General features: G+C 41.7%; 1 protein-coding gene across 3 annotated transcripts; it reads left to right on the forward strand.

The window, feature by feature from the left end:
• Positions 1 to 772: 772 nt before the first annotated feature.
• mphosph8 (M-phase phosphoprotein 8) lies at positions 773 to 20224 on the forward strand. Of its 3 annotated transcripts, XM_020459050.2 has the most exons (14): positions 786 to 1081; positions 4876 to 5037; positions 5195 to 6226; positions 6353 to 6440; positions 6743 to 6979; positions 7217 to 7339; positions 7463 to 7551; positions 17948 to 18085; positions 18225 to 18311; positions 18504 to 18658; positions 18825 to 18982; positions 19068 to 19192; positions 19316 to 19399; positions 19577 to 20224. In XM_020459050.2, the coding sequence occupies exons 1-14, from the start codon at positions 992 to 994 to the stop codon at positions 19616 to 19618; spliced, it is 2610 nt and encodes an 869-aa protein (XP_020314639.1). In that variant the 5' UTR covers positions 786 to 991; the 3' UTR covers positions 19619 to 20224. The 3 variants fall into 3 exon arrangements, with proteins under 3 accessions (XP_020314613.2, XP_020314639.1, XP_020314630.2); XM_020459024.2 differs by lacking the exons at positions 17948 to 18085; positions 18225 to 18311; positions 18504 to 18658; ... (2 more) ...; positions 19316 to 19399; positions 19577 to 20224 and adding exons at positions 9712 to 12016; positions 12244 to 16688 and having other exon boundaries at positions 773 to 1081; XM_020459041.2 differs by lacking the exons at positions 786 to 1081; positions 4876 to 5037; positions 5195 to 6226; ... (9 more) ...; positions 19316 to 19399; positions 19577 to 20224 and adding exons at positions 7698 to 8242; positions 8559 to 8624; positions 9712 to 12016; positions 12244 to 16688.
• The last annotated feature ends 1736 nt before the right edge of the window (positions 20225 to 21960 follow it).

Below are 21960 nucleotides of genomic sequence, written 5' to 3' on the forward strand. Positions count from 1 at the left end.
GTTGTTTGGGCTAAATTATAGGTGGGCTATGTACAGGTGCAGTAATATGTGAGCTGCTCTGACAGTTGGTGCTTAAAGCTAGTGAGGGAGATAAGTGTTTCCAGTTTCAGAGATTTTTGTAGTTCGTTCCAGTCATTGGCAGCAGAGAACTGGAAGGAGAGGCGGCCAAAGAAAGAATTGGTTTTGGGGGTGACCAGAGAGATATACCTGCAGTACGCATTGCAAATTGCATGCTCCCTCAAAACTTGAGACATCTGTGGCATTGTGTTGTGACAAAACTGCACATTTTTAGTGGCCTTTCATTGTCCCCAGCACAAGGTGCCCCTGTGTAATGATCATGCTGTTTAATAAGCTTCTTGAAATGCCACACCTGTCAGGTTGATGGATTATTTAGCAAATGAGAAATGCTCACTAACAGGGATGTAAACAATTCTGTGCAGAACATTTTTAGAGAAGTAAGCTTTATTGTGTGTATGGGACATTTCTGGGATCTTTTATTTCACCTCATGAAACATGGGACCAACACTTTACATATTGCGTTTATTTTAGTTTTTTGTTCAGTGTAAATACCACGTTAATGAGAAAATATACCTGGCCATTACAACATATCAAAGATGTTTCACCAAACTTAGTTACTGTTCAACTTTTTCTCCCGCTCTGCTAGCAGGGTTCTCGCCGCTCATTTCCCACAATACCCTGTACATTTCTCCTTATGCCATCAAGAATGAATGGGGGCGGACCTTCTCCTGCTGACGCCACGTCTGGTGAAAATGCACTGTTAGTTTTCCCCGCCTACTCAGACAGCTCGCCTAGTCTATCAGCTCCCCGTCTGTAATGTTAACCAGCTAGCTAGTAGCATAAAGTCACTGTGGCTAGCGAAGTATATGAAAAAATAGACATCTTGTACTGTAGCTAGCTCCGGTCTTGGCTGTAATACCGGCTAAGGCATAATAAGAAAAGTAACGAATAATTGTTTATAACTAACGATAAAATGGCGGAAAAGCCAGAGGCTGGAGACAGCGAAGACGAGGTTGAAGATGTGTACGAAGTGGAGAGGATTATTGACATGCGAACGGAGGAGGTAACGAAACTAGCTAGTTAACGTTACTGCTAGGCAGTTTTGGTTGTTTATCTAGCTACACAATGTGACAACAATGAGACGGTTTAAACACTGGGAACCGTGATTAATTTATTTAAACTGTAAATAGACAACATAGCTAGCTAGAAATGCTAAAATGTCCATGCACAGTTAGCCAACCGAAAGGAAATTGAAATGGCTGCACAACTTTGCCCATACGACGCCCTCTCCTTGAGGCCAAGGTCGGACAGACTGATGTTTTTCTTTCGCGTTTCTGGACTTCAGCCATCCCCACTTGCGCAGACTTGCCAAATACAACAAACCCTCTGTACTAAGCCTTGCACAACCAAGTCGTAATTGTCTTTAATGAGCTAGCTACATGTGCTAGTTAATTTGCTATGCTAGTTGGTTAGGAAAGTGCTAACGTTAGCAAACTAGCTAATAGTCTAGACATGTTTTGTGTAAATTAGCTAGCTAAATAACTGGACGTATTAGCTACTAAGCAAATATTCCACGGTACCTAATAAGATGGTACAGACCAGAGCTATTAAGATATTACTAGCTGTTAGAGTTTGGCGGATAAACGTTGATACTTAGGTAACGTTAACAGTTACTATTAAGGGCATGCAGGACATTTTCGACCAGTCTTTAATTGGCAATACTTAAACAATTCCCGACTTGGAAACCACCGCTGTCTTCTACACTTCCATGGCTAGTTGCAGGTTTGAACGTTGGAATTTAGAAAATGCACCATGAAGTAATCCAACAATGTGTATACCGCCATCTTGTCTATTTCAAATCTTCTCTCATTGATGGAGAGAAGATTTGAAATCGACAAGATGGCAGTTTACATACACATTAGTTTGTTGACATGGAACAACTGATTTACCTGTTATGCTAATTAGAGAAAACAGTCAACCATTTTTCTTACACCAACCATTTTTTAATGTATGAGGGTAAGTTCACACTTTGGTGGGGGCGGGGCAGAGTTTGGCAAAGGTCCCTGGCTACCACATTTCAGTCTGGTGACATCACTGTACTACACTATAGAGGAGAGCTGCTGAGTTGCCACACAACATGGGCCATGTGTCACAGGGATTAAGCAGTAGGCTCTTCTATTAAAGTGCAAGCAGGAATCTGTGTGTGTATAAGTAAAGGGAGAGAATGTGTTTGTGTAGGTCTGATCTGTGTGAGATGGAGCGAGTGTTAGGTGAAAGGGAGAAAAAGAGGATTTTCTGAGGCTTGTGATTGTGGCTCAACAGTGATTCAGAGTTAAACACCCAGCCCCGCCAAACCTCCAGAGTTCCGGAAGAAGAGGGGAGGGCAATATTGGATGAAGAGGAGGGGTGTGTGTGGAGAAGTCACTTGCACAGCCAGTTCCTCTTATCTAAATTGCTTTTGAGCTGAGAGTATGAGGGCGGGAAAAAGGAAAACAAAGCCTCTGAGGGAGGCGGGTGGAGAGAAACCTGACTCTCGTTGTGCTTTGTTTACAATCACGACCAACCATGCACTGTGCTGCAGTCACACGCGTACCTCATTTGAACCAGAACACATTAGTCACATGTAGAGGTCGACCGATTATGATTTTTCAATGCCGATACCGATAATTGGAGGACAAAAAAACAGATACCGATTAATCGGACGATTTTTAACATTTATTTGTAATACTGACAATTACAACAGTACTGAATGAACACTTATTTTAACTTAATATAATACATAAATAAAATAAATTTAGCCTCAAATAAATAATTAAACATGTTCAATTTGGTTTAAATAATGCAAAAACAAAGTGTTGGAGAAGAAAGTAAAAGTGCAATATGTGCCATGAAAGAAAGCTAACGTTTAAGTTCCTTGCTCAGAACATGAGAACATATGAAAGCTGGTGGTTCCTTTTAACATGAGTCTTCAATATTCCCAGGTAAGAAGTTTTAGGTTGTAGTTATTATAGGAATTATAGCACTATTTCTCTCTATATCATTTGTATTTCATATACCTTTGACTATTGGATGTTCTTATAGGCATTTTAGTATTGCCAGTGTAACAGTATAGCTTCCGTCCCTCTCCTCGCTCCTACCTGGGCTCGAACCAGGAACACATTGACAACAGCCACCCTCGAAGCAGCATTACCAATGCAGAGCAAGGGGAACAACTACTCCAAGTCTCAGAGCGAGTGATGTTTGAAACGCTATTAGTGCGTGCCCAGCTAACTAGCTAGCCATTTCACATCACATTGTTACACCTGCCTAATCCCCGGAGTTGATAGGCTTGACTTCATAAACTGCAGAGCTGCTGGCAAAATGCTAAAAAATGCTGGTCGAATAAATGCTTATGAACCTGCTGGTGCCCTCCATCACTCAGTCAGACTGCTCTATCAAATCTTAGAGTTAATTATAACATAGTAACACATACACAGTAACACATACACAGTAACACATACACAGTAGGTCATTAATATGGTCGAAACTGGGAAACTATCATCTCGAAAACGAAACATTTATTCTTTCAGTGAAATACGGAACCGTTCTGTATTTTATCTAACGGGTAGCATCTATCAGTCTAAATATTCCTGTTACATTGCACAACCTTCAATGTTATGTCATAATTAAGTCAAATTCTTTCAAATTAGTTCGCATTGAGCCAGGCGGCCCAAACTGTTGCATATACCCTGACTCTGCTTGCAATGAATGCAAGTGACACAATTTCACCTGGTTAATATTGCCTGCTAACCTGGATTTCTTTTAGCTAAATATGCAGGTTTAAAAATATATACTTCTGTGTATTGATTTTAAGAAAGGCGTTGATGTTTATGGTTAGGTACATGTTGGAGCAACGACAGTCCTTTTTCGCACTGCATCGATTATATGCACTAATATTAATATAATAACCATACATTAAAATTCATTTGGCATCACGTGATATGTTGTGGTCCTCCCACTACGACTCAGGAAAGCATGCAGTTTATTAGGCTACAGATTAAATAAGTTACGATAAACTTCACAGGGTGGTGAAAGTGCACGATGATGAGCTTGATGATTCTTTCCAATAAATATCTAGGCTCTTATTCTGGTGACATGATGATCATGCTTGGCTGTCATTTGACAAATAGAAATTATCTCTTTTGTCCAAAATAATCTCATCACGTGGGTAGCCTACAAACACTGTATCTGGGAACTATTGGCTAGAGCCACATGCCAATAGAAGAGTGGGCACATTTGCTTTAAAACGCAAAATGTTTGTGACACAACAATCAGTAGAGTTGAAAATGAGATGGAAACCCATTTAACTTGGGAATTTAACCTCAAAAGTTGTTTATGTGCAATATGATATCACACACAGCCTTTTATCCGCAACAAGTACATTTGATGGAGACATCTCTGGTGGGAAAATGTGTATATTGTTTTTATGCAGATTTTAGAATATTCGCATGAAAATCTGTCGCCAATTGAATGGAAACCTAGCTAGTGTCAGAACGGTTATCCCCTGTGACGGGTTGTCTTTGGTGTCTCAGTGCCCTGGGTGGGAAGTGGGGTACTGGGAGTACTGGCTGTGTGCCACATTGCCAGACACAGCCGCTTAACGGAATGTGTGTTTGTCTCAGATGGAGAGGTCTGATTAGGCATGTGTCAGACTTAATACAAACTCTTGTCATTTTTTTTTTTTTATACACTCAGGAGGTCTATGAGTAGGTGTAGGCCCAATACAGTCACTCAGTCAGTCTTCATATTCTGCAATGATGTGAAAGAACTGGACTGGTAATATTGCTCTCACCCACTTGTATTTGCCCTTGTCTTTAGGGGGAGGTCCTGTACCGCGTTCGCTGGAAGAACTACTCCTCTGACGATGACACGTGGGAGCCTGAGGCCCACCTGGAGGATTGCAGGGAGGTGCTCCTGGGCTACAAGAGGGCTCTGGCAGAGGCTAAGATCACGAAAGACCAAGATGCTAAGAAATGCATGGTAAGTTCCATCCAGAATGATCATAGCCATCGTAAGAAAGGCGAGTCTAATTGCTGGAATGGAACGTGCTTTATAGGACTGACTGTTACATTAACTACCTTTCGAGTAACCAATATCACTTTCAATGGCTGATGTGAATGTCCCCTCTCCTTTGTAGAAGTTGCCCATGAAGAGTGATGTGTTCGATGCTGACTCTGACAGCGACAGTGATATTGACAAGCCCACAGACCTGCATGTTAAGAAGAAGAAAAAGAAGAAGCCCAGAGAAGAGGATGAGGAGGAGGCACCTCCCCTGAAAGAGAAGAGGAAAAAGAAGAAAGACAAGCGCAAGGAGGACTTCAGGCCTCGTCCGGCACCGGAGTCTGATGAAGAGGAGCTTTCCCCTCCCCCAACCCCTGGCCGCGGAACCAAGATGTCCGACTCCAAAAAGAGATTTGTTGACTCCGATGAAGAGGAAGAAGCCCCTGTGCCCTCCAAGAAGCACAGGAAGGACAAGACCAAGGATGGAGGGAAGCACTGGAAAAAAGATAATGGGGAGGAAGGGAAGAAGAAAAAGAAGAAAAAGAAGGATCGAAGGGGTGATCTGGAGTCCACTGAAGATGAGGCCACCGCCCCCCTGGAAGAGGAGCTTAGCGAGGGGCCATCTGAGTCCCAGACGGATGATACCACCACAACGGAAAAGTCTCGCGCTGATGACAAGCCCAAGAATAAAAAGGGTAAGTCAGAACTGAAGCTGCAGGGCATCAAGGACTTCCTTCAGGACAAGAAAGGCAAGAAACTGGAAACTTCGTCGCCAATGCTCTCCGCAAGCGGCCTCGCAAAACTGAAGAGCCTCACTTCCTCCAAGAGCCAGGGCCGGGATGAGCCCACACCAACCTCTGACTCCAGCGACACTCCTGCCCCAGCCCAAGTCCACAAGAAGGCCAAGGGCAAGAGCCACGAGACCACTCCCGCACCGCCTAAAATTCCCTCTTCCTCATCCTCGTCTTCCTCCTCCTCCTCTGGTGCAGGGGCAAGCACTAGCAAGACTGTGGAGGAGTCTAAAGTTGTAGTGAGTGGGGATAAGGAGCCTACCGCCTCCACTAACCTGTTTGAGAAGTTCCTGCTGAACTGCGAGGCCAAGGACCGTGTTCCCCGCAAACAGATGGTCCATCAGCCCACCACCACAGAGAACACTAAACCACCAAAGGTATGCCAACCACTAAATGTACGGGGTTAGTAAATAAATGCTGGTGATATAGCCAGCGGCAGGGCCCTCAAAGTCCATCTTAAGCTGCCTCAAGTAAAATCGTAAATGTTTATGTTCAAATTTCAGCTCATAGGGAAAATTGAGAAAAGGACCAAGCCGACAAAGGAGTCACCTGCTCGGAAGCCAGAGCCAGATAAGTCCAAACATACAGACGGTGAGAAGAATTGAAAGGGTCTGTTAAGCTTTTTTTTTTTTTTTTTTTTGAATTGCGTATGAATGTAGTGGACGCAGCCACTACATATTGACTCAACCAAGACATAAACAAAAATGTAACTGACATTTTAGTAATTTAGCAGACACTCTTATTTAGAGTAACTTACAGTGGTGAGTGCATACATTTTCATACTTTATTGTACTAGTCCCCCGTGGGAAGCAAACTCAAACTACAAACTCAGCCACACAGGAACCTCTTTTATGCCACCTTTTTATTTTTATTTATTTTCCCTTATCTAACAGCATTTCGGCCCAGTCAGAGCCCCGGTGCTATGGAGACTGGTGACAGGGCGGAGGCAGAGGAGGAACCCGCCCAGAAGTCAAAGTTCGGTGGAGAGGACCGGAGGGAGGAGGCTCAACGTTGGGAGAGGAGGACCCAAGAGGATGACAGGAGGAGGAGGAGGAGAGAGGACAGCGAGCCACGGCTCTTCATCGCCTGTGACGACAATCAAGACCCCTTGGAGAGCGCTGACAAGTCTGGTACGCCACAGAACCAACAAACACACATACATACATACAAAGACACACACAGAAGTCAACACACACACACACACACACATCTGTTACAAAACCTACCATTATTGCGAACACCTATCCAATCCTTTCAGATCTACACAAGTGTTAAGGGGCAAATGGTTGTTTCTGGATAGACTCTCATAATGGCCATGTGAAATAATACTAAATAATACTAAATTGGATGTGGTTTGTGACTCACAGACAAAGGGCAAGCCTCTCTTAACCTTGGAATGGACCTCAACTTGGACTGGATGACACTGGAGGACTTTCAGAAACATTTGAACGGAGAGGATGAGATTCTCTCTGCTCCACCTCTATCTCCCAGTAAGTGCATACCCTCTTTCTCTCTCATGTTTTCCAGCAGTCTCTCAACATCGGCTGTACATGGACACCTCTCTTCCACACATGGATGTAGACAACTACTGATGTGAAATCTGTGTCCCTCAGGTGAGCTGCGGGATGCAGTGAAAAGTGGGGATTACATGTCTGTGAAACTTGCACTCAATTCCAAAGAGGACTACAATCTGGACCAGGAGGTACGTTCGTTCTGTGTTCCAAAGAGAGTACCTCTCACCTGCATTCTCCCCCCTGCTTTGCTCCTGTCTTTGGGGAGCCCCAGCTGTTCCACATATTTATTCAGTCCCAGTACAAGCACTAACTAGTCACAACTAGTCAATTAAATATGTTTTTACCTTTTGTTAGAGTAGCCTGTGTGTGGTTATACTTGTGAGTTCATTCAAATGAGGACCATGTTGCGATATACATCACGGTTCTCTCATAAGCTTTAGCTTTGTTCTCTGGTTTTCCAACAAAAAATGTACGTTAACCAAATTGGGACGGCAACAGATTTGCTTTTGATACATATGTTTAGCTAATGCATATAGGTCAGCACCAAGTACCATAATTCATTACACAATTAAAGCCACAATATGTTACTTTCATTCCAGAAATGACAGCAAGCGCAGTACAAAGGACTGGAAATTTAAGTTACAGATTGCTGCTTTAATTAAATGTATTGTGTAGAATGAATTTAGCCAGTCTGGTTCAAACGTAGATACAACTGGATCAACTTAGCCACTCTAATCGAGTTATAAAACAGTTTAAATATTGGATATAACGTGAGAGCCAGTGATGGCATGCAGAGGTTGAATACCAGGACATTGAAAGAGAGAATCCGACTACAGTACCTGCTGACTGTATCCATTGAGGACCGCTAAGCAATCAAAGGTAAGCAGATTATGCCCTTTAACTACTGTTGTTTAATTTAGCCTAATGGAGCTACAGATTGTTTTGTAAAGATGTGTTAAGCTTGAATAGGAAAATACAGTTTGTAAAATGTAATGTTTATTGCATTGCTTTAAAAACAAGTTTTGCCTATTATCATACCTAATAAACTGTTGTGCCAACTTTGTCTGGCAATGAATAAATCCAAGCATTATATTGTATCGAATGTTTGTTGTTGTGCACAGTTGTCCGAATTTTCATACGTTACCATGGAGACAGCTAGAGTGGTCTCAGACAGGTATTATCTTCTCATTAACAGACACAGAACATGATGAGCAAGAGGTCAAAGTTCACAAGAAGCTATAAGATACAACATTTACCTCAGGTACAGTAATGCCTTCAGAATAGTATTCTTGCACCACCGCAGAGCAATAATAATTTCAAATATGAATCGAACAAAACCTTCACAGTTCAACAAACTACTGCCATAAGCATGCATTCTATTTTGTATTCTATTTCTATTTTAAATATGTATTTAAGGCTAATATTACTTGCCCAGTGACATTATTATTTTGTTTCGGTTGTCCAATTTAGCATGGTTTATTATTACAATTTATAAGGACTCGATAGTATTAGTGTGGACCAATCAGTGTTAAGGGCCTGCTGAATATATATTATATTTCTCAAACGTTCTGCTGCAACTGTAACTGTTGGGCAAGTACCAGAATTCATTTGGACCAGAGTTTGTTTTGCATCTTTATAGACTGCCAAACAGTCCAGGATCTTATTTGGGTCTATTTGTGAAAACACTTTTAAATCACCCACCAAACGCTCATCATTGCATGTAGGTCACAAAATACTGAATATAGTGAGAATTCAAAACAGTAATTGGCAAAATGAGGTTAGAAGCCTAGTTGCATGGCGTTTCCTTTTCTGTACCTTCCTCGTCTCCATGCAGCATCTCATCCAACATCACATTATTTAATTCATCAGACATATTTACAATGTCAAAACGTTGTAGTTCGCTGATTTAATACAATAAAGCCATAAACTATTCCTTGAATGGGTCAAATGTGGTTTTTTATTATTATTGAAGAATTCAGTCTACACGCAGTTTGGTGCTGTGTAACCATTGCATTGATTCTTGCTTGACTGTGATTGAAGTTGAGAGCATTGTTGAGGTGCTCTTAGGCGATCATTTGAATGACTCACAATGTGTACTGTACATGTTTTCAAGTAGCAGTACTATGAGGTTTTCACGATTATAGATTTATCTGCGTATGAAACAGGGCAGGACACAAGCATGATGGTATAGTTGACCTAATTTCTCTTTGCCACAAGTTAAACACTAACTCCCAACAGCTATGAAGCTGCTTGATTTACGTCCCACTTTTCATACATTTGAAACTAAATGCATCATGAGATTAACCTTTTATAAGTTATGAATCTTATGTTTACTTGTTCTTTTACAGGCATACACTGTTGAACAGAAGAGTTTAAGTGGCAAAGAGAAGAGTTTAAATGAGGAAGAGGATATTTTAAATGAGGAAAAGAAGACTTTATGTGATGAAGAGAAGAGATTAAGTGATGAAGAGAAGCCTTTATGTGCAGCAGGGAATCCTCGCAGCCTGGGGAATCCTCACCGCAAAAGGAATCCTCACCGCAAAAAGAATTATCTTTGCAAAGATGAGATTCCTCTATGCGAAGAGAATAATTTACACAAGGAAGAGACACATTCTCTACACAATAAAGAGAAGGCTTCATGCGATGTGGAGAAGACTTTATGTGACATGGAGAGAGCTTTATGTGACATAAAGAAGGGTGCTGAGGAAAGCAGTTTGAGTGGTGACGAGATTCACGAAAACAGTTCAGGTGATGAGGTAGAACGACAAAGACTTGATTCAAATGTTCCAAGTGGGTCAGATCCTCTTCCATCTAATGCAGAAAGCTCATGCGAGGATGAATATGAGCAGTACCCTCCAAAAACGTCACAAGCTAAAAAAACTTGCCGCAAAATATTTGCGCCACGGAAAGGTACACGGTCAAGCTTACGTTCCAGCACAAAAATGACAGTCAGCGCATGTAGTACGATAGATGATGATGATAAGGGAAAATTGGACAAAAAGTACTTCTGCCTTTATTGCAATGAACCACACCATAACATTGCAAGACATTTAGAAAGGATGCACGCAGAAGAAGCAGCTGTTGGTCATGCTATCAGCTTCCCAAAACTCTCCAAAATCAGGTCTCTGTTGCTTGACCAACTCCGTAACAAAGGCAACGATCAACACAACTTAGAAATTCTTCAATGTGGAGATGAAGTTGTGACAAAGAAAATACCCTCTTACAGTGGTGCTTCTGTGCGTGACTACCTACCCTGCCAACACTGTGTAGCCTTTTTTAACAAAATAGATTTATGGAAGCATGAGAGCTCATGTAATGCCAGAAAAGGACAAGATGAAACGAGGGGAGGAAAAAGAGTGAGGATCCAGGCTGCGTCCTCTCAACTTGCTCCATTGCCTGTCTATTCTACTGGAGGATGTGAAGAAATAATACACAATATGAATCAAGATGACATCTCATGCCACATCAAAAATGATCCCCTCATATGTAAATATGGCAATGCACTATCTGCAAAGCATGGTCATGCCAAGTCACAGTTTACTTACATTGGTTCAAAAATGAGGGAATTGGCTAGATTTGTACTTAATGTAAATGAGATGGACTGTGATGTCCAATACTTGCATGAAGTATGTGTACCATCCAAATTCAAATTGGCCGTTCATGCTGCCAGGAAAATGAGTGGTCATGACCCTGCCTCCGACAGGTACAAGACCCCATCTCTTGCTTTAAAGATTGGCTATTCCTTGAAAAGAGCTACCGAAATAGCTTTTGGGGAGAGTCGTATGACAGAGGACCGTGAGGCAGAGGAACAAGCCAAAAGGTTCATTGAACTTCTTGAAAACGATTGGAATAACTGTTTTTCCGGTCTATCCCTCAGCGCTGTTCCTATGTGTGATGAAGTTGATGTGTCTTCACTAACTGAGGATTTGATCAAACTTCAGAAGTTTCTCAAGGTTGCAGAGGACACAGCGAAGAAAGAATTGCTGGAGAACCCCACCAACACTGTCTGGAAAAAGCTCAATGAAACTCTTCTTGCAGAAATAGCTCTCTTCAACAGAAAAAGGACAGGGGAAGTTGCAAAAATGCTGTTGGAAACATACACAAACAGAAAGAAAGCTCCAGCTAGTGCAGACATTTTCAATAACCTCTCAAGGCTGGAGCAGGAGCTTGGTGACGACAAATTAACCAGGTTGGAAATAGAAGGCAAAAATGGTAGGAAAATGCCAGTCCTACTAACGGAGAGGATGATCTCATCTCTTGAGATCCTTATTGCAAACAGAGACAAAGTTGGTGTGTCAAAGGACAACCCTTATGTCTTTGCACGTAGCCTGGATGCAGCAAGCTACATCAGAGGGTTTGACTGTCTGAGGAAGTGTGCACATGAGTGTGATGCAAAGAATCCTGAAAGTCTGATCCATGCAACAGTGAGGAAAGAGGTTGCTATCCATTGCCAAATACTAAACTTGAATGAAAGTGAATTGGATCAGGTGGCAAAGTTATTGGGACATGACACCCAGGTCCATAAAGAGTACTACAGGCTCTCTGAAAATGCAGCACATCTAGCAGAAATCAGCAAATTGCTGCTTGCAATGGATCAGGTTCCAGTGGTAATTCCAGGGCCATCTGAGGAAAGGGTTGTTTATCCTACATATGGTGAGTATTAGTTGCTTTACAGGGTATTTGGAGAAAGATGTCCATTGTGTTTTAAGGGGTTAAATGATAAATTCAGTGGGAAAATCTGTTTTACATGTTCACTAGACCTACATTTTTGAGAAGCTGGCAACTTATTACTCTATAGTGTTTGCTCTGTTCCTCTTCACAATATATGATAATGGCACATGTTCATGAATCCTTTTCTTCTGTTTCTATTCATTTCATAGGGACATCTTCTGCAGGGACATACCCAGCTGGGACAGATACTGGAAGGACATATCCTACCGAGACATGTCCTACTGGGTCATCATATCCTACAGAGACTTATTCAGCGAAGTCATATACTGTGGAGGCACAGCCTTCAAGGTCATATCATGCTGGGACATATCCTGAGAAGTCATATCCTTCAGGATTACAATCTGTGATGTCATATTCTGCGGGGACAGATTCTGCGAGAGAATATCCTACCGTGACACATCCTGCAGGGACCTATCCAGCAGGTTCATATGTTGCAGGGACATATACTGCAGAGACACATGATGCAAGATCATATCCTGTCAGTGCTTATACTTCGGGGACGAATCCTGTCAGGTCATATCCTGAAGGGACATATCCTGCGGGGAACCATTTTGTGGGTACACAACTTGCAAGGTCATATCCTGCCGGAACATATCCTGCACAGACACTTCCTGAACAAACACTACCAGCGCATACAGTTATTACACCAACACTTCATGCCCAGACACTTCCAACGCAGACGCTTCCTGTTGGGGCAGTTCCTGAGGGGACAGGTAAGGTAGGCACAGTGTGGAAACGGAGACCGTGGAGTGATGCGGCTAAGGCTGCGGTAAAGCGTCAGTTAGGACACTTTATCTCATTGATGGAGGTTCCAGGTAAACGGGACTGTGAAGTATGCCTCCACAATGAACCAGCTGTACGAGACAGGACTTGGAGAGACATCAAAAACTATGTGCACAACACAGTAAAATCTATTAAAAGGAAGAAGGGTCTTACAAGAGTGGACCCCACCCAACAGACAAAGAAAGGAGTGGCAAAGAAAGAAAAAGAAACGGAGGCAAAGAGTGCTAAGGAAAGAGTTGGTGGAACAACGACCGTATCTGCACAGGAGAGACTAGAGGCAGGTCCTGTTGCAATACCAAGGAAACAGAAAATTTGGGGTGATGAGGCTCAGGCTGCGGTCAGGCGGCAGCTAGGAGACTTCACTAAACTGATGAAGATTCCAGGTAAAAAGGAATGTGACGCATGTATTGCAGCTGAACCAGTTCTACAAGGCAGGACTTGGAAAGATGTAAAAAACTATGTGCACAACACATTAATGACAATGTGCAGGAGGCATATTTCAGGCAAACAAAACATGGATAGTGAAAAACCAATTCCTGTGACACATAAACCAGGGTTGCAACAGAGTCCAGTTGTGCATCAGAAACCAGGTGTGCCGTTGGGACATCCAGAAGATTGTCCTGTTTATCTGTCCTTATGATTATCTTGAACTAGTTTGAAAACCTCCCATGGTTGAAGGTATGTAAGGATAGAGAAAGGAGAAGATAGCTTTTGATTTAATCTGACTCTGATCTCACTTCGTAACGTAAAGCAAGAATGAAGTATCTACTTCATTCTACGAACGTATCCGTAGCAACTACATAGTGATATATTATGCATGCAAACTGGTTTCGCAGATGTTGAAATTGTCAACTACAAAATTCCATTGTCACAATGCATTATGTGGTGCCAAAACTCAGTATTTTGCTATGGGCTACACATTTGCAACCTTGGGAGAAAGGTGGCAAGGAAGGCTGGAATCATACCTTTTTGTTATTAAAAAAATTCTAATGGCCCTTTACAAAGGCTGTCAAACTGAATCTTCTGGGTCAGCAATGGCAACAAGGCATCATGGACGTATATTTAGAATCCAAACGCACCACATGTTTCGATTGAACCATGTTGCATAAAAATGGCCACAATAACTGACTGAAATACAGTATATGCTCCACATGGATAGATAACATGTACCAAGTACAGTGCATAATGTTTAGGTTTTTTTAACAACTTCGTAGATTGTTGTGCAAATCTATACAGTTAAACTGTTGACTTTAGCTTTTTGATCACAATACTGGTATACTTTCACCAAATGGTTCTGGATCCAGATGTACAAAATGTTTTGTGTATATGTCTAGGTTAGGTTTTGAGTAAAAACAACTGACCAGCAAACCTGGGAATTTAGCAGGTTATTCCTGGTTGAAGTGCGGTGTGAATGGGTTTCAGGGCTCCATCTGTGCTAGCTGCACATTCTACATTGTCACCTCACTCAAACCTTCCTATTTTTTGGGGCAGCTAATATCATGATATGGTCAAACAGTAAAGTTAATTATCCTCGTTCCTGTAATATTAGTGTCTGCCCACCTGCCGATGTGATAGGTGAGCCATTCTCCTCTCTGGTAGAAAAACACATGTTCTGGTTGTACAACAATAAGGAGGTCTCAGCTTTCTATAGGTATACTTTTCTAAACTCAATATTGAGCTCAGTAGCAACTATTTTACAAACAATATTTTATATGGCTTTCAGATACGGAGTGGGGAGTGAAATACGCATCGAATATTGTGAGGGCATATAGGTCTCATTGGAGTTTTCAGGACATTACATTTACTGATTTAATACATGGCTACTAGTAGTGGGTATCATATTTAGAGTTAGCAATCTGTGTTTTGAATTTCCACTTCCACAGATGTTGAATTAGCCCCAAATGTATGTTTTAGATGAAGGCAAATTCATCTTTATTGAAAAAGAAAAACATTCATATATAACAATTACCATATTGTCAACCCAAAATCCATGCCAATCATGGGATTAGGTTGCACATCAAAATATATTCTATTACAAAAAATAACTATGACTGACTTTATAAGATGAGTACAAACATTTTATATTGCATGACGCTGCAATTTTTGTGGGTTGTGACTAAATCATGGGCTGGTGCCACCAACTGAAAAAGTTAAGCACAGTTCAGATGCCAAATGTATGGCGAGTCGAACTGAATAGAAATGAAAAGCAGGCTGTCATGGTTGAGAGCTTTTCTTGACTTACCAACAGTGCAGACTTTCTTGTTGGTTTTGGGTTGAATTCAGGCATACCAGTGACCTTATGTGTTGAAGAAACCACAAGGTTTATTGCACTAAAAGGGCAATGTTCGACGAGGCGCACTGCGTGGTTTCACACGACACTCTATCCCTGCTCCTCCAAAGAGAAAGTTACATATTGTTTTGTTCGGTGCGGCGATGGAGCGGTGTTTGAACTAGGGCCAAGTGCCACCAGGGGAAAATGCTAGTCTGGAGCCACGGGTTTATGTATGAAATATGTGCCCAGCTAAGAGAGTATGGCTTGATGTTTGAGCCGCTTAAAATCCAATCATGTCAAGAAGAAGGTTTAGATGAAGACTCCTCCATTGTAAATTGTTACTTATTATAAATACAAGGTATACTTACACAATTCATACTCTATTGCTTTTGAAGCATGGTTGAGTTTATTATCATGGATATTGTACTTATGTTATTAACGTTAGCGAACTAGCTATCTAGTAGTCCTAGCTACCGGTATGTATCAGTAGTTTTTTTTATTTATGTGTGTGTGTGTGTGTATATATATATACTTTTTTCTCCCCAATTTCGATCTCATCAGTGACACGTTCAGATCCTATCAAAGGGCCCATTTATGGATGCATCCCGATTTTCCAAGTAAACTCTTTGAAAGAAGTGTGGAATCTGCACTCGGCGTGAGTGGTAACTGATGGGTTTGGCAAGAACGGGTGCACTTTTATTAGCAATCCCTTTACATCGCAAGTTTGTGAAGGCTAGTTTATGGTTCCTAAACCAAAGCCTTGTTTATGGTCACTAGTAACTTTACAGTAATGGTCACTAAAGTTGGATGACTTCCCATCCAATTTGGGTCAGTTTTTGGTTCTCCTATCCACTCCTTTGGTCAAAGTTTACTATTGATAAGAAACTGAAATCTGCCTTAACAATTGGAAACAGATCCTTTGTTCTGCATGTGGAATTGGTTTCAGATTCACACACACAACCTAGGCTATTTCTCTTATACATGTGTTTTCTAATAAACATTATGGGAATTATTAGGCATTAGCTGAACATGTACTTTGTTGCTTGTCAAACGATAAACATTTCAACTTTTTAAATTAATGTTGCTATTATTCACTACGGTCTTAACCATATTGATTCACAGTAGCTGTTTAAGTTCCTCAACACTAATTTAGGCTGACTAACTTGTATAGGGTTTAACGGCTGTTGCTTCTTTGTATTATTTGATCCGCTTGCCTACTAGATAATGTTACTATTGCAAGTAAACCTTTATTCCTCCTTGATCCAATTAGAAGCAACAATGTAAATAAATGAGTTCATAGTTGTCAGTTCATGTTGTAACTGCATAAGGTCTGCCAGTGTTGGGTGTTAACTGAGAACAATTGTCGGGTTTAAACCACACCCCACTATTTACTGTCTGAAGTCATGGACATCATTGCTTAAATAGTTTTTTTCACCAACATGTATTTGTTATCAAGCTGCCTTTTGTTACCACCTGGTGCTTATTGTGTTTATTGTAAGATAAACCGTCGTTAATAAATTGTTACTTGCCGTAAACTTTCTAAGCCGCAAGACATGCTCTTTCAGTTCTGAGAATATTCATACAGCTTACTTGATGTCCATCATTAGTGTTCCAACAGGGATTTGGAATTGTAACGGTTATGGAAAACCGCTTTGAGATTTCATGATGTTGTAATACTAGGAATCTACACTACATGACAAAAGTATGTGGACACCTGCTTGTTGAACATCTCATTCTAAAATCATAGGCATTAATGTGGAGTCAGTCCCCCCCACCCTTCTGGGAAGGCTTTCCACTACATGTTGGAATATTGCTGCGGGGACTTGCTTCCATTCAGCCACAAGAGCATTAGTGAGGCCGGGCACTGATATTGGGCGATTATTCCAGACCATTATTACTCCAACAAACTTTATAATTGGCACTATGCATTCGGGCAGGTAGCATTCTCCTGGCATGCGCCAAACCCAGATTCGTCCGTTGTACTGCCAGATGGTGAAACATGATTCATCACAGAGAACACATTTCCACTGCTCCGGAGTCCAATGGCGGTGAGCTTTACACAACAAGCCCACGCTTGGCATTGCGCATGGTGTAGCTGTTCGACCATGGAAACCCATTTCATTAAGCTCTCGACAAACAGTTATTGCGCTGATGTTGCCTCTAGAGGCAGCTTGGAACTCTGTAGTGAGTTGCAACAGAGGACAGAATTTTTACGCACTTCAGCACTCGGCGGTCCAGTTCTGTGAGCTTATGTGGCCTACCACTTTGCAGCTGAGCCGTTGTTGCTCCTAGACGTTTCCAGTTCACAAAAAAAACACTTACAGTTGACTGGGTCAGCTCTAGCAGGGCAGAAATTCGACAAACTGACTTGTTTGAGGCATCCTATGACTGCGATGTTGAAAGTCACTGAGCTCTTCAGGAAGGCCATTCTACTGCCAATGTTTGTGTATGGAGATTGCATGGCGGTGTGCTCGATTTTATACACGTCAGCAACAGATGTGGCAGAAATGGCTGAATCCACTAATTTGAAGTGGTGTCCACATACTTTTGTAAATATAGTATATCGCCATTGCTCAGTGCTTTATGCTTTTACATACTTAACCTTTTGGATGAAAAGACAACACCCTAGGTAAGTCTAATAGTTCACTTTTTTGAAAGCTTAACTTCTTTTTGTTCTATAAACAATTAGCTGTACAAGTACATTTTGATTCCTTCCCCTCTCCCCATAGTGTTTGCTACCAGAGGCTATGGAAAGCTCTGGTCCTCAGTAATGAAGGAGTTTGTGTTGCCTCCTGCAGGACTCCAGCGGTATGTCCCTGAGTATGTTGGCAGCAGCAGGGGGACAGGATGACATCCTGAGGCTCCTGATAAAGGGGGTGAAGGTGAACGGACGGCAGAAGAACGGAACCACTGCCCTAATGCACGCTGCAGAGAAGGTAACACATGATGGACTGGTTTAAACCACCTTATTACAAACAGTCTAGTCTACACACATGTATACACTACTCTTGTTTGTGTGTAAATGTCTTATGCAAGGTTTGTTTACTTAACCCTCTCCTTTTTTTTCCATTTCAGAACTTCCTGACCACAGTTGCTATCCTCCTGGAGGCAGGGTCCTATGTCAACGCTCCGACACTGGGAGGAGAGACTGCCCTGATGAAGGTACGGCGGAGGAAGGGAAAAAACGGGGGCGATGAAGACAAATACTGTGTTTAATTACAAATCAACATATCACCCCTGAAGCACAGAGATTAAGTTAATCAATGACTCCTATTTGTAAATATCCTAATTTCTGCTAAAGTCCTGTGTTAGACTTATCGCAATAGTTCCTTACCAGTAGCCTCTGTTCTTCAGGCTTGTAAGAGAGGGAATGCTGACGTGGTGCGCCTCCTACTGGAGTACGGGGCCGACTGTAACATCCTGTCCAAACACAAGAATACGGCCATGTACTTTGCCAAGGTTAGCAACAACCTGCTTGTGTGCGACCTCATCAAGGACCACATCAACATGTGAGTGTTGCTGCCATGTCTCTCTCACTCTTGCTCTGTAAACTTATGAGTTAGTATGTATAAATAAAGGTACATATATATGTAAGAGTTAAGATGGTATACTGTAACCCCACATACTGTTAGCAGCAAAGTGATATCTTATTCTCCCTCACACACACACACACAGGTTATCAAGTGTGGCAGAGGACACTATCCGGGCATTCTTTGAGACTCGGCTGGCCCTGCTGGAGCCGGTGTTCCCTCTGGCCTGTCACAGACTGTGTGAGGGACCAGACTTCTCTCTGGAGTTCGGCTATAAACAATCGCCTCACACACCTGGAGAGGGTAGGATTCACCTACAAACAGTGCTAATCACCTGCACACACTGTATTGGGGGGTTAGATAAAACATTTAATCTCTCTCCTTCCAGGCTCAGGTATCCTGCTCTTCATCTTCCATGCTAACTTCCTGAGTGAGATCACAGCCAGGCTGTGTGGGCCCTGCAGTGTCCACGCCGTGGTGCTCAACGACAAGTTCCAGCTGCCCATCTTCCTGGTGAGTCTCATTCTAGATCACGAGTACTCCTGATCTGGAGAACGGTAGATTTTTTGGGGGTTCTACCTCATAGTTAGTTGATTCATGTCACTGATCTTTTCCTCTTTCAATTACACCCCACAGGACAGTCACTTCATCTACTCATTCAGCCCAGTGCCAGGCATCAACAAACTGTTCATTCGCCTGGCAGAGTCACCTACAGCCAAGGTACACATATATATACATACATACATACATACATACACACACACACACACACAGCAGAGTAACTCATGGCCATGGTGAGAGGGAGTCTAGGCCCAGTTACTGTAAAAGACTGACAAGTTGTTGATAAATTAAATTTGACCAATACATTTGATTGATGTAATCTTTCTTTCTCCCCAGGTGAAGCTTCTCATCTGTGCATACCGTGTTCAGCTACAGTGATGCGTAGCACCTGCCAAGTTCAGAGTTTCCAAGCTGCCTGGACCCCAAGCACAGCATGGGAGATTCACACACATACCAAGATTCACCCATGTGCAATCACACAACATAAAGAACACTTTGACACACACCAGTCTACCTTCATATAAAGTTGTTGGACATTAAGCATCCACCCAGAGTTTAAGAGACTGTTTCTCTGGCAGAGGATTAAAGGACAAGAACAGCATATCAACCCTGTCCATTGACCAATCATGTATATTTCTGTGTGTACGATTAATACTCTAACTGAAGTCTTTGAGTTCTGCTTTTGTGTATGCGTAGGGGGACAAAAACCTGATGTTTTGTTTGTGCTCTTGATGGCATCATAGGCAAGGAGTTAATGTCAGATTCTTTCGACCAAGTTAATGCTTTTCCTAATTATACCATTTTAGAAATGAAAATATGTTGCCTTTCTGGAGTTGTCTATATTTTATTGTCTGTACATACAGGTGTGGAATGTCAAGTTTGAAGGATGTTTGTTGATTTAGGCACATTTGCCACTGTTGGAGTGGGTTAAAGTATAGCATGATGCTTCAGATGTAATTTTACTAAAGGGCTAATGTGTCACTCCTTGCGAGTGAAGAATCATGCTTCTTGGGATTGGAGGAAAACACAAAAGATTAATAGTCTAGGACTACATGAGAGCATGATTTTAACTACTTTATCAAAATAGACATCCAGATCGCTTGTAAAGGTAGTTTTTTCGATGATAATGCAGAGCACATCCTGGCAATGATCTGCCTTGCTGACATACAACAGATATGGGATAAATATTTATTAATGATAATCTACCGTAATATGAACAGGAATTGCCATCCTTGTTTTATAAGATGTAGGAATTCATTTGATATGATTCCTTCTGCCTTAATAGCCACATCGTTCAAATTATTTCCCCATTTGTGAACTGCTGTGAACTGGCAACTTAGTAAAACAGTGAAATTCACCAAAGGATACCCATATCTGTAGTTTATTCTGAAGATCTGTCAAATGTAGGCACAGAGGCACAAGCGTATCCTATCAGTCCTTCCCGGAAGAGTTTTGAAATCTGCCACACACCCTTTGAATCAGGCATTGTTTTCTCAAAGGAGAAAATAATGCAAACGTTTAAAAATTGCATCTACACAAAGTCTTGCACAACTAGCTAAGTTTATTTTTATCACTTTATACATTTATTTTGGCATTCCACCTTTTGTGTTTGGAGGAGAGTCATTTCATATGCTTTGTGTTATCTGGGATCCTTTGGATGCCCCTACCCAATTTGAAGTTGAAATGTAAAATGGTAAGGGTTATGTTAAGTGGCGATTTTAGCATGTAGCTTGGTGGGGAAAACAAAAAACATAGATGCAAAGCCACAAGACTAATCAATACATGAATTGCACTGTAACGGTGACAAACGGTACCCACAAACTGTTAAGCCCTACATAAAGCTGTTGGCTATCAGTGGGGCCTTGTCTGGCAACAAAACAGTTCACTCAGACTCATTTACTGCCTTTTAAAAAACCATAGCTGATATGACTGACTTGTTTAAACAAATCTGGTTTCATCTAACAATTGAGATGTACAAACTATAGCATAAGGGAACGACGAGGCACTAATTTTGATTAAGACATATTACATTTATGCAGCAGCATACAATACATTTTTGGACCCACCTTGGTGTGCTGTGCTCAGATCCTTCTTGTGGGCAAATTTTGTCATCCAAGTCTCGCATTCTCTGGCTTTATGGTGCTTTCAAGACAACTGGGAACTCTGAAAAAAAACTAGGTTGAATCATGACGTCAGTGATCTTCAGGTCGGAGCTCTAGAAAGAGGCCAGAGTTTCCGACTTGGAATTCTGAGTTGGATGACTGTTCAATACGTATTTTCCCAGATTGTTTTCCAAGTTCCCAACTGGAACTCACTGAAGTCTGAGATTCCCAGTTCTATGTTTCCAGTTGTTTTGAATGTGGCAGAAATCATGCTGGATTGACAGCATGGCCAATGTATTCAACATTTTCTGACCTATGGTGTTGGATGTGAATGTTTAGCGTTTTAAGCTTGGAAAAGAGACCCTTAAACCCAGACTTGGACCCCACACCCACTCCACTGAATAGCAGGCTAGTGATAGCTTTGCAACGCTTGCAGTTAGCCACTGACTCCTTTCAAACCACTCATTGTTGAATTTGCGATTTACAACTTGTGTAATGTTTATGTCCAATGGCCGATGAGCACCAATACGTTTTAATCTATAATTGCTCTTCATATGACAAGGATTTGCCAGTAGATTGTTGTATTGATTCATGATGACTGCTTGTCTAGCTTGCTAG

This window comes from Oncorhynchus kisutch, linkage group LG2 (assembly GCF_002021735.2).
Source record: "Oncorhynchus kisutch isolate 150728-3 linkage group LG2, Okis_V2, whole genome shotgun sequence".
NCBI classification, from domain to species: Eukaryota; Metazoa; Chordata; class Actinopteri; order Salmoniformes; family Salmonidae; genus Oncorhynchus; species Oncorhynchus kisutch.

Bases quoted from the DNA above. Each gene is read 5' to 3' on its own strand.
- mphosph8 (XM_020459024.2), top strand. From the start codon at position 992: ATGGCGGAAAAGCCAGAGGCTGGAGACAGCGAAGACGAGGTTGAAGAT. The intron at 1,082-4,875 runs GTAACGAAACTA...CCTTGTCTTTAG, and splicing joins TTGACATGCGAACGGAGGAG to GGGGAGGTCCTGTACCGCGT. The intron at 6,441-6,742 runs GTGAGAAGAATT...CTTATCTAACAG, and splicing joins TAAGTCCAAACATACAGACG to CATTTCGGCCCAGTCAGAGC.